The 12,952-nt window shown below is 33.9% G+C and overlaps 1 protein-coding gene across 2 annotated transcripts in view; it reads left to right on the plus strand.

Annotated features, from left to right (window-relative positions):
* The window catches only part of ADAMTS3 (ADAM metallopeptidase with thrombospondin type 1 motif 3), a 281,852-nt gene that overhangs the window by 200,351 nt on the left and 68,549 nt on the right, over positions 1 to 12,952 (plus strand). For both annotated transcript variants that reach the window (XM_074275098.1, XM_074275097.1), the window contains exon 5: positions 2,611 to 2,810. In XM_074275098.1, coding sequence (XP_074131199.1) covers positions 2,611 to 2,810 — 200 coding nt within the window. The remainder of the gene's footprint in view (positions 1 to 2,610; positions 2,811 to 12,952) is intronic.

The raw sequence follows: 12,952 nt of genomic DNA on the forward strand, positions 1-12,952 counted from the left end.
ATTATTATATCTCATTGCTCTGTTGTACCAGAATCCCTCCTTCTTACTTTCCTTGGGATAATTCTTTGAAAGAAATATTTCAGTTTAGATGATAGGAAATGTAGACATATGAAATAATAATATGAACTATAGTCTATGACAGATTATTGATTATTTAAGCATTACTTAATAAAATTAATTTTTCAGATCATACTTATTCATCCACATTTTCATATTACCCTTATAGTAGATATTTTCTTCTTTTTCTACTTTTTTGTTTTTTAGTAATTTAATATAATTTTTTTGCTTTTATTTTTATTTTTTTCCAAATTTATTTTATTTGAAGAAACAGAAACAAAAAGCAAAACAGAAAAGCAATGCAAAAGAAAACATTATCATGTACTCAGCAGAACACCAGAGAGAATTCAAAATATATAATAACAAATACCATTTTAAGACAGCATATGTATTAGTAGAAGAAATTATATTTATGAATGTCTTTTTTTCTTCATTGTAAATTATTCTCTTGTTCTATGCTGCACACCCTATTTACTTTATTCTTTTTCCTCCCTTTTGTCACCCCCCAAGCAGACTATAGTTAAGAAAGGATATATTTTTATATACGTATGTAAATATATACATACACATACATACACACAGACATACACTTATCTCCTTTTCATCCTCCCACTATCTCCAAGTAAATGATCATTAAGAAAAGATATATTTGTGCATATATACATATATATATGTGTATATATATATATATATATATATATATATATATATATATATACACATACACATACATCTTTCCTATCCCTGCTGACTTTTATTAAATTCTGCTCCATAACTTGACATACTATTATTTAACCTTCCTCCACCCCGGGATCCCTTTCTTGTCTTCTTCCTTCATCCTTTGCTTCCTCATCCACCCCCTCCCCCTTATTTCTTTATAGATTTTGGAGAATGCTATACCCTTCATGTTATATGTGTAGTGTTGCTTATTGATTCCCAATTGTGAGTAGGATTTCAGAACTACTAGTTCTCCTCACTCCCCTCTAATGCCTCTTTGTCTATTCTTCCTCTGCACCTCGTTTGTATAACATAATTACTATTTTTATCTTTACTCTGCCAGTCTTTCTTTTGAGCTTACCCAATTGTTGAAATATAAATCCTAAACATAAAGCATACATTTTCCACGTAGAAAAAATGAGCAATTTGTCCATATTTTAACATTTGTCCATATTGAGTTCCTTAAAACTGATTTTTGATATTGGCTAATTATGTATTAAATTTTCTGTTGAGTTCAGGTTTAATTGATAGAAAGTCCTGAAAATCTGCAAATTCATTGATGTCCATTTTTTTTTCTCATTGAAAATTATAGATAATTTTGTTGGATATGATTTTTTTGGCTGCAGGCCTAGTTCTTTTGCTTGTCTGTTGATATGATTCCAAGACCTGTGGTACTTTATTATATCTGCTGATAAATCTTGTACAATTCTAATTATTCCTTCAGCATATCTGAACTGGTTTTTTTCCCTTCTTTCTTGCAAATTTTTTTCTTTTATCTGGGTTTTTTCAAAATATTCCTATATGTTTTCCACAAAGGATCTCTGAGTGATAATCAGTGGATTTTTAAATTTCTACTTTCTTCTTATGTTCTATCACTCTAGGACAGTTTTCTAGGATTATTTCCTGCATTATTGTATCAAAGTTCTCTTTTTGGTCACAACTTTGTGGCAGTCCAATTATTCTTATATTTTCTCTTCTTGATCTGTTCTCTAGGTCTGTTGTTTTCCTTATGAGTGGTTTTTATTCTGTTTTATTTTCTCATTCTTTATAATCACTTTTGCTATTTCTTAGTCTCTCATGGCTTCACTGCTTTACCTTTTCCTGATTTTAATTTTCAAAGAGTTATTTTTATCTCTGATAAATTAATAAAAAAAATACCTCTAATTATGGGATGGAGAGATGGTGCCTTAAGCTTCCCTTCAGCTCTCCACTCTTACCAGGAACCCCAAACCAAGAACTCCACCTTCCTGCAAGTGCCCACATACAGCAGTGTCCCATGTCTTGCTGCTTCTGCACTCACTGGGAGCTGATTTCTTTTTGTCCAGGGCCACATTTCAGCAGCATAGCTGGGTCTGGTATTCCCAATCACCCAAGGTTCTCTCTGTCTTCCCAGACTCAAGCCCTCACTTTACAAATAGTCTGCAGGGTAAAAGTCTTTGTGATTCCTGTGAAGCTAGCCCAGAGGTGTTCGCAATTCTCATGGTTAATCCTGGCCCAGGGTGTTTTTTCAGACCTTTTCTGGTTGAAATAGGAGTACCCTGGTTCTGCCCCAAGTCTTCTAGTTTTTCCACAGTCTGTTTTTGCCCTGAGGTGTAAATTTGTTCTATTTGTGAGGGAAATTGGGAGAGCTTGAAATATACCAACCTGGTCTACAGTTTTCCCAAAATCCTCCTATAAAGTAAATATAGTCAGTATGTATTGGGTCATCTGTGAATGAAATTCTAAGCAACTTATGAAAAGCTATTTAAAAAAAAAAAAGTTCTTTGAAAAAAAAAACAGAAGTAATATAGGTAAGTTGAAATATTTAAATTTTTTTTTATCATTATTTTTCAACAGGGCCTGAGTGGGAGGGCCTTGATGACCTCAGTACCAGTTACAATTATTTTGAACAACAGCTGAATGAGACAATGAGGAGAAGAAGGCATGCGGGGGATAATGATCACAACATTGAAGTGCTCTTAGGTGTGGATGATTCTGTAGTCCGCTTCCATGGCAAAGAACATGTCCAAAACTACCTCCTCACTCTCATGAACATCGTGAGTATCCATTCCTTTCTACTTTCATTCTGGATTTTGAAATTTGTCCTCTCACTGTCTTTGACCTCTACCCCCTTGTTGACTCTATGTAAATGTGTGCATTTCATTGAAATCTGAGGATTTGAAACCTGGGCATAGTAAAATTGAATAAGATAAGAACCAAGAATTTTTTTTTAAACAGGTTTTCCATTAGTGAGGATAGATAATGCTTTTTCAAGGGCACAAAAGGCTGTGTCTGAATTCAAAACGAAGTTTCTTAAATCAGAGCAGAAAATGGGATTTTTAATTCATTCGGATGAAGAGCCACAACCCACTGAATCTTTTTCTATATTCCATGAGTGTTAGTATAAATGATAAAGTCATTCTTCCTCCAATATTTGCTTGATGAAATTTGATGACAGTTGAGGAAAAGGTAAAATATTTGATGAGGCTGATGATGCTAAAAGTTAGCATTTGTAATGCTCTTTAAGGTTTGAAAAGTTCTTTGCATATATTATCTCATTCAATCTTCACAGCACTCCTTGGAGGGAAGCCCTCTTATTACTCCATTTTATAAATAAGGAAACTGAGGCTCAGAGAGATTAAATTTAGGTTCATATAGCTTATAAGTAACTAAGGCAGGATTTGAACCAGTGTCCAATGGTCTAATTGCTAAGTCCAATGCCTTTTTTTTTTCTCGGTCCTTCTTGACTTCTATGAAGCTTCTGACATTCTCTATGCCTCCATCAGTGGTTCATCACTTATAGTCTCCAAAGGGTTCATGAATAGTTTTGAGGGGGTCCATAAACTCAAATGGGAAAAATTATATCTTAATTTTCACTAACTTTTGTATTCCATTGTAATCATTTTGTTTTATTTTGTTCTCTTAAATGTAGAATTAGGGTTAGTGTTAAATATAGAGTTTTAGGATTAGAATTTCAGGTTAGGTTAGGGTTTAGAGTTAGGTTTTGGAGTAAATTCAGAGTTCAGGATTAGAGTTAAGGGTTAGGGTTAGGATTATTTTGAAGAGGAACTCATAGGCTTCACCAGATCATGGGGATTGAAGACAGGAAAAAAAAACAAAACAACAACAAAAAAAAAAAAAAAAAAAAAACCCAGGAACTCCTGTTCTAGCTAGATGTGGTGACATTGATCTCTACTAGTTTTTCTTCAAATTATATGGCTCCTCTTTGGCTTATCTTATTCAAATCTCAGTGACTGGGGATACTCCTAGAATCTTTGTATTATCTCTCCACATCCCTCTTGGGGATCCTATGGATTCACTGATCCTTTCTATACAGATGACTCCATATCTCTATATCTATCCCATGACTAGTCTCAGCTCTATCTCCCATTTTTTTTAAATATTTCAAACTGGATGTCCCCCATATCTCCAAATAAACATGTTCAAAACAGGGCTTATCCTTCTCCTTTTCCCAATTCATTAACTTCTCCCTCTCCTCTTACCAATTTTACTCTTTCTATCCTTTTAGTTTTTTCTAAGTTAATTATCTCAAAATCATCATAAGGCATTGTGAATGTTGAGCACTGGAACTGGAGTTAGGAAGACCTTTTTTGAAACCTGCTTTGGACATTTACTAGCTATGTCACCATTTGTACATCCCTTAACTTCTCTGGGGCTCAGTTTTTCCTTCTCTATAATTAGATGGCTATGCTCAGTAACTGCTAAGGTCTTGCCTAGCTTTAAGTCTATGATCCAATGAATCTTGTTGTCCCTTAGTCCATGGAATCATATCCAATCAATTGCTAAGGCTTGTTGCTTGTACCTTCACAACCTCTCTCCTATCTTCCCCTTCTCTTTGATGCGATTACCATCCTAGGTCCAGACCTCACACATGGGCTATTATAATAGCCACCTACTTAATTTGCTTACCTCAAGAACTCCCCTTTCAGATCCAGCCTCCAGATATTCAAAGTGAAATGCTTAAAACCAAGTCTAATTAGATCAGTTCCCTGCTTTAAAAGTTCCAGTACCTTTTAATAGCCTTTAAGTTAAATTAACAAATTTTATTTAGCATTAAAAAGTCCTCCTTTACAATCTAGTTCTCGCTTGTTTTTCCCAAGCCTATTCTATATCATTTTCCTTCTTATTTTCTTAGTTTCTAGATGAACCACCTTATCTGCAATTTCTTGTTTATTTCCCATCTTCATGCCTTTGATCAGGCTGTTCCCAATGCTGGAATATATATTTTTAGCTCTCTTCAAAGCTCAACTTTATTACCACTTTCTACATGAACCTTTGCTAATTTCCCCCATGGTATGAATTGTACCTGTTTCGAAATGGCAGTTAATGTGGAGTAGAGATCCTCATTGGAGAGAAACACTGAGTAGCCATGGAAATGTATCTTTTACAGATGAGATCACATCCAGGCCTCCACTATAATTGGAGCTTCTTCCTCATCTTTTCTCATTTACCACTTTCACTCTTATTCATTCCCTTTTTTTGATAGCCTCACCCTGCTCCTTATATCTTGATTGATGTATATAACCTATCAAAAGCACCGGGCTATTTACTCATTTTGCTATCTGAAGGATAAGAGATTTGGCCCACAGAAGGAAATTGTGTAGATGTTCATCTGAGCTCAATACTTTTCTGAATTCCTGACCTAAGTTAACTGGTTGCCATAGCAAACTGTGGAAGTAGAAAAAAGATTGGGTTTTATAACTCCTGAACTTTAATAGTTGTTTTAGTTTTAGTCAGGTAATAAAACATGAAAAAATATATTATTACTTATTATAATAATTTAATTTGTGTAAATATAACTCTTACAAATATTTACCTGGCACATAAAAAGGGAAATTATTGTAATGTAAAATTTGTATAGATGATTATTATCATATATAGTAAAGTCCTGGTAGGAGTCAAACAGCTTTCATTCCTCCCTATGGGAAGATAATCACTCACAGAATGGTAGTCATAGGAGCACAGTGAAAACAGGTGTGCAATTAGGATGGTCAATTATTGGCACATTCTGTTACTATATATAGAAATCTATTGGCAGTATACTTGTGCTGACAAAACACTGAGGAACATACTGGCACTTTTGAAAATTAAAAGGGACATATGGATTCTACCACAAGGAAGAGAAGACTCAAGGTTAGATTTAGTTAAGACTTGGCAGTTGCCTTAGAATTCCAGTTCTTAGGTCTACAAGCCACTTGAGTTTAAAAGTAAATACAGAAGATTACAGTTATTAGCCTGGGAGGTCCATGAGAACATGAACTTTCTGAACTTAAGATCTTTCCCAGCACCAATCCAGACTTAGACATTTTTATCAAACTGATTTAATTATTTGACTGGCAGAGAACTTCTTTAGCATGGATTCTAGATTCTACTTCAGGCAGAGGGCATACGGTCTTTAATTACTTTAAAAATAAAGAACAATTCAAAATATAAGGATGGTTTAGCTGCATACCTAGCTTCCATTTGTATTTGGATAACAGTTATGTACTTTTTATTTATTAATGTCTTTTGAATGCCTCATTGCATCTTAAACTCCAAATCTGATAGACTAGCCCATAATACCCCTAAGTAATAGAGTCCCCCTCCATAATTTTTTTACTGTTTTTCAATATTTATACTTTGTATTTACTTATATGTGTATGATGCCCCTTTGGGACTCACTTATCTGACTCAGGCCAACAATGCCCTTCTGGGTTCTCAAAAAGTAGCTATTACTTTATATAGTATTGATCTCTAAATTGTGAATAGCTAGAACCACAAAAGCAAACATAGGCATAGGTTTTTAGAGATTGCATAGCAGTTTAATGAGTTACCTTGAGAGTAAAACATGCCCTTTGCAAACTGGAAGTTCTCTTGGGCAGAACTCACCTGTTGCACTTAAGTCAGAGATATTATAGAAGTGAAGAAAACCTGAATTCAAATGTAGCCTCAGACATTTACTAGCTCTGTGACTCTCCATCTTCTCACCTGAAAAAGAATAATAACAGCAGAATGAGGATGAAATAAGAAAACATCTTTAAATGCTTTGTAAACCTTAAAGCACTATGTAAATGGTAGTGATTATTATTATCATTATTATTGAAAATTAAAAGCATAGGAAAGAAAAAAAGAGAGTGAACATTTGTATAGCACCTACTATGTTCTAGAAATTGTGCTAAGTACTCAAATATCCCATTTGATCTTCATAGAAACCCTGCAAAGTAGCTGCTATTATCATGCACATTTTACAGTTGAGAAAACTGAGGTTCAGTGGTTAAGTAGCTTTCCTAAGATCATATAGTGGATGTCTAAGGCTATTGAACTCGGGTCATCTTGACTTTTGGTCTAGCATTCAATCTACTGTGCAAAGTATTTCAAGGAGAAGGCAGGCTTTTGCAAAAGAGTAGTTCAGGATAGATGTACTATACAAGATGGCATTTGAACTGAGATTTCGAGAAAATGATTATATAAGGCAGAGAAAAGGGGGTAATGTACCTTAGGCATGGGGAACAATCTGGGCAAAGGCATGGAGAGAGGAGATGGAAGATCACAAAAAAAGAACACTGGCCCGTTTCCCTGGTATATATGGGGACGAGTGGAGGAATAGTAAGTTGTAGTAGGAGAGTAGTTTGGAGTAGTAGACAGCTTTAAAATCCATGAATGTGTTTAGTCCAAGAGGCAACAGGAAAGTACTAGAAACTCTTGAATTTATCTTCATTTAATATTATGCCAGGACAACAAGATGGCATAGTGGATAGAGTACCAACTCTGAAGTCAGGAAACTACCTGTGTGACCTTAGGCAAGTCATTTCACCCTAATTTTATTACCTTATATTTATTTAATGAATGAATAGATAAATGAACGAATGAATATGTATGATTTACTTGCTTAACAAATATTATGCCAGTGGCAGTGGTGCAGATAACATGCAAACTAGATGAATTTCCTAGATAACCATTGAGATGCTGCAGGAATAATAACAGTCCTGTATGTCCTTGGGAAGCAGTTCCTTCATTTTACTGGGCCTTAGTTTTCTCATCTGTAAAATGAGAGATTGGACTTTGTGACCTCTCATGAACCTTCTAATTCAAACTTCATAATATCTGCTAGGCAAATTGCATTTATTAAGCATCTCTAAGCTCTGTGCCTGCTAAGAAGACAATAATCATCCATGCTCACCCCCAACATTGGATTCCATTTGGGATATGTATTACAGTGCTGGTGTTAGCCTCCATGTTTATAGCCAATGGCATCTAGGATGTCCTTAAAGCCACAGGTAGTTCTAGGTTTTTGCCCACCATTCTCCATCTTTCTCCTCTCAGCCTTGTACTGAAGAGGGAGTCTAGAAGAAGTGTTTGAACCTTAATGGAAAAAGGAGAAAGAAACTAACATCCTCTCCACTCTTCTCACCTATTAGATTGGTCAAGGTTCAGTCTTCTCAAGCAGTCCAGTGGCCATCAAAAAAATGGGCTCAAACCTTATCACCCATTCTCCTTCATGGGGTTTGGGGTCAGACAAGGCATTGGGAAATAGTTATGGCCAAAGACCTCACTGCTAGGGAGAAAGGATTCCTCAGCATACGAATCTTGATTTGCTCTTTCTAAATCCTTATTTTCCTCTGGGCCCAGGGAAGGAATAACAAGAATTCGAAAGCTGAGGCCAAATAAAGCTAAAGTCCAAACTTTAGATAATATCTGCATCATGGAAAAGCAATAAACAAATTCATGGTTCAGTGAATCATCATTGTATTGAACTGTCTGTTTGGAAGGATAAGCATTTGCGAGGGAAAGCCAAATATTATGATTTGATTACAGTTGTTCGTTCTGAGAAAAGTTAGCAAAGCCTTTCCTGTGAAACTGAATATACTTCAGGAAATTCAAACACATTTTCATTTACTTCTGGAATACTAAAAGCTTTTTTACCTGAAACCCATGATTTGCCTTACATCAAAAATATAAACAGTACCTTAATAATTAATTTTCTAATTGTTCTTGCTTACTGTGGGAATTAGTTGTTAGTTATTAGAATTTATTCTAATAGTTATAGAATTAATTAAAGTGCATACCCATATTTTCATGAATGGATTTCTTATTTTCTTTGCTGAATCCCTATGTATATTATTTAAATGCAAAATGAATTCCCTTTTTTATTCAGTCTACTTCTTAGTTTTCTGTTGCCAGCCAACAATCAATAAATCAAATAGTATTGATTAAGCATGCAATATATGTCAAGTTCTGTTAGGTTCCTATACTGAACAATACTTTGGCTTAGAATGTTTGAACTCTGAGTGATCATGAAAAAAATCAGATATAACTAAAAATTAATTTTTATTATCTAACATATTTCACTCTGCAAGGTTCATTTCAGATGCCACTTTCTCTCTCTTTTTTTTTCCTTTTTTAAAAATTAGTCATTTATTTTTCCAAATATATGCAAAAATAGTTTTCAACATTCACCTTTGCAAAACCTTGTGTTCCACATTTTTTTCTCTCTCTCCTCCCACTCCCACTCCCACTTCCCAAGACAGGAAGCAATTTGATATAGGTTCTAAATATATTTCCATAATCTTCATGTGCAAGAAAAATCAGATCAAAAAGAATAAAAATGAGAAAAGAAGAAACAATAAAAGGTGAAAATACTTTGCTAATACTATGACCCCCCACATTCAAGTCCCTCCATTGACATTGAAAGTTCATGATATCAGGCAAGTGGCTTAACTTCTCAATTAGCTCTCTGAGACTTAAGTTATCAAACAAACCCTGATATGCAATGATAGAGTAAATGTCTTCATTAAGAGTTCTCTGCCAGCTATCCTTCTCCAGACAAAAAACTGATGGAATCTGATTGCGGATCGAAGCATAGTTTAGTTTTCAGGGTTTTTTTTTTTTTTTTTTTTTTTTTTTAACTTTTGTTTTTCTTGTTGTTTTTTTTTGCCTGTTTTCTTTCACAACATGACTAATATGGAAATATGTTTTACATGACTGCACATGTATAAGCTATATCAAATTTCTTGCCCTCCCAATGAAGGAGAAGGGGAAAGTGAGAGAGAGAGAATGTGAAATTAGAATTTTAAAAAATGAATATTAAAAATTATTTTATATGTAATTGGAAAAACATAAAATATTAATATAATATAAAAGTTTTCTGCCAAATAAATCACAGATCTGGTTCAAAAATTATAAGGCTGATTAATTTTTTTTAAAAAATTGACATTGTTCTTTCTCTACCAGTTTTCCAGGAAGCATTAGGTGCAAATATATCATAGACTTAGCCATAGCAGCAAAGTTTGCTTGTTTTCTAGTTTTGTAGATTAACCTCTTAGATTTGTCAGTCTCCCAATATCTTCCATGATGTGCAGAGACATAGAAAATATATCATTTTGTACTCATGTTTGTATTGGTTTAGAGTAGGAGATTTTTATCCTTTTATTATCATTAATTTGAAGCTGTGGTAAGCACAGTTTCTGTACCTCAGTAAAACATCTCAGCAAACAGGCTGAATCAAGTTGAGGATAATTGATAGACCTCTGTTAGATAGAAGTCTGTTGTTGAGTTAAAGGAGTGTCTATTCCAAACATGGGAAGACTTCCCCCAGCATGATAAGTGGATGAGAACAAATTGTTCCAACAGCCATGAAGATGGTTGAAGCAGGCATTATAGAGCTCTGAGAGCTTGGTCAGACATCAAAGACACCAAATTCATCTATTACATCCTGGGCCATCACTAATCATCTTGACTTTTGGGCTGCCATTGGAAGAGAAAATTGACTCTGTGCAACTGTACCTCACTTAAATACAATGCACACATGAATTGAAATAATCATTGTGATGTCATTAGTCCCCTCTGAAAACAAAGGACAATCAAACAGAACTTTGCATGTTCAGGAAGACCTTTACAGAATAATATCCTCCAATACATAAAATAAATACATGAAAATTCAGATATAAAAATAATTTAAAAACAAGTTCATAATATGTTTTGAATCCTCCCTGATGTTCTGTTGGACATAGTACAATGTTTTGTTTTTTATTTTCCTTTTCTGTCATTTTTCAATTTTTGTTTTTTTCTTATTTTGTATTTAGTTCAACAAATAATTTTTAAAAAAGAAAAAAGAAAGAAAATAAGTAAAAACAAATTAAAAACCAAGTTCATAAACCGTTAAAGTCTCTCATTTATAGTAATAAATAACATTTGGTGTCTAGGTGATAGAATGAATCTTACATTAGTCTTAGTGTCCAGAATATCTTAATTCAAATTAAGCTTTAGACTCTTATTAGTAATGAAGTCATCTAACTACTTTTTGCCTCAGTTTCCCATGTAAAATGGGAATAATAATAACACCTACTTAAAAAAGATTGTCACAAAGATCAGATGTGGTAATATTTGTGAAGCACTTAGAGCAATGCCTAGCACATAGTAGGCCCTATATAAAAGCTTTCCAATAATAGTAATAGTAATGGCAGCAGCAGCTGCTAGGAATTATATAGCACTTCAAGGTTTGGCAAGTATTTTACAAATATTATCTTATTTTATCCTTTAGAGTCATTTTCTCACCTGAAGTTATTATAGAACTAGAAGAAATCTTAGAAGTCTTCTAGTACAGAGGCCTCATTTTTAAAACTGAAGAAACCACTGAGGTCAAAGTGGTTAAGTGATTTTTTTCAAGTCTACATGGGTTATCAGTGACTGGCAGAATTTGAACTCAGATTCCATCTTTAAATTCTATGCTCTTTCCACACTACCATTTTAAATTGTTTTTTTTTTTGTCATGTCTACATATTTAATATTTTTCTATGAGAAGTAAACTTCTCATAAAGACTACATTTTGCCCTTTTGAAACTAGTCAGACAAAACAGGTTGCGTTGTCCTGCCAGGGAAATGTCCTGGGAGAAATTGTCCTTTCTGGGAACAAACTTGGAAGGAGTTTTCATTTCAAGGAAAAAAGCCCTTGGAGGAATATTTGATTTGATTTCACTCCCCCCCCTTCCATCTCTCTCACATCACTGGAGAACTTTTCCAATTTAAGGTCATCTGAAAATTGGATTAATGTTCTGTTTACCCTCCTTTTTTCTTGATATTTAATAAGGAACCTGAGTTGAACCTTGGGCATCTCAGAGGAAATCTTCCTCTGGTATAGTGGGTTGATTAAGTAGGCCTTGAATATACAGCTGGATAGTATTTGTTGATGCATATTATGGAGTGTCCTCTATTTCTTTGCTATTTTTGTATCATAGGTTCTTCTCTTAAATTTGTGATTTGTTTTCAGCTCCATCCTCCCTCCCTTAACAATCTAACTAATTGCTTTCTTCTGATTTCTTTGTTAAAGCATTTTCTTCCCTGGGACAAAACTCTGCCTCCATTCTATTATTTGTTATTATCAATTTGGAGATGACTTTCAATTTATGATTCATCTTGTAGTCTTTCTGATTTATTGAATAGTGACCTGAAGGCAAATTATAGAAAAGCATTTAATGGAGGATTTCTTCCCATATATGCTTTCTTCTTATGCTTTCCACATAAGGCTGAACCATTACTGATTTTTTTTAAAGTTCAGGTCTTTTTTTCAGTAATGATATTCTTAGATTTTCTAACCCATGAAGTGAGTGTCAAACTAATATTTAGGTCATAAAAATTTAAATAGTTAAAATTTAATAGTACTGATTGTTGAAAACTATCTTTGCATGTGTTTTGAAAATAAAAGCTATTATTTTTTTAAAAATGTCCACAGCCACCCCAGTCTTTAGAACCATCACCCTAATCAGTCAAGATTGAGGCAATACCTCCTCTAAAACAAAGATTACAGTTCCTTGAAGGATTAGATCATGTTTAGCATTTTTAGTGATAAAATATTTTTAATTAAAAATTTTATGTAGCTCTTTAATGTTCACAAACTGCTTTACAAATATTATTGGGTGGCATATGCTATTATTATTCCCATTTTAAATATGAGTAAACTGAGGCAGATAGATTAAGTGATTTGCCCAGGATCACACAATCAGTAAACTTCTGAGGTCATATTTGAATTTGAATCTTTCAACTCTTATTGCAAGGCTATCTGCTTGTACTACTCTCAAAATGCAGCAGTTGTTTATTAAGCAACATTAAGTCTATTCTGGCATTATACTTTTTATACTTATACTTCACAGTATGAAACCTTCTTTGTTTTCCTATACCCATTCTTTATCACATCTGAACCAGA

The sequence above is a fragment of the Sminthopsis crassicaudata genome, chromosome 6, assembly GCF_048593235.1.
Source record: "Sminthopsis crassicaudata isolate SCR6 chromosome 6, ASM4859323v1, whole genome shotgun sequence".
NCBI lineage: Eukaryota > Metazoa > Chordata > Mammalia > Dasyuromorphia > Dasyuridae > Sminthopsis > Sminthopsis crassicaudata.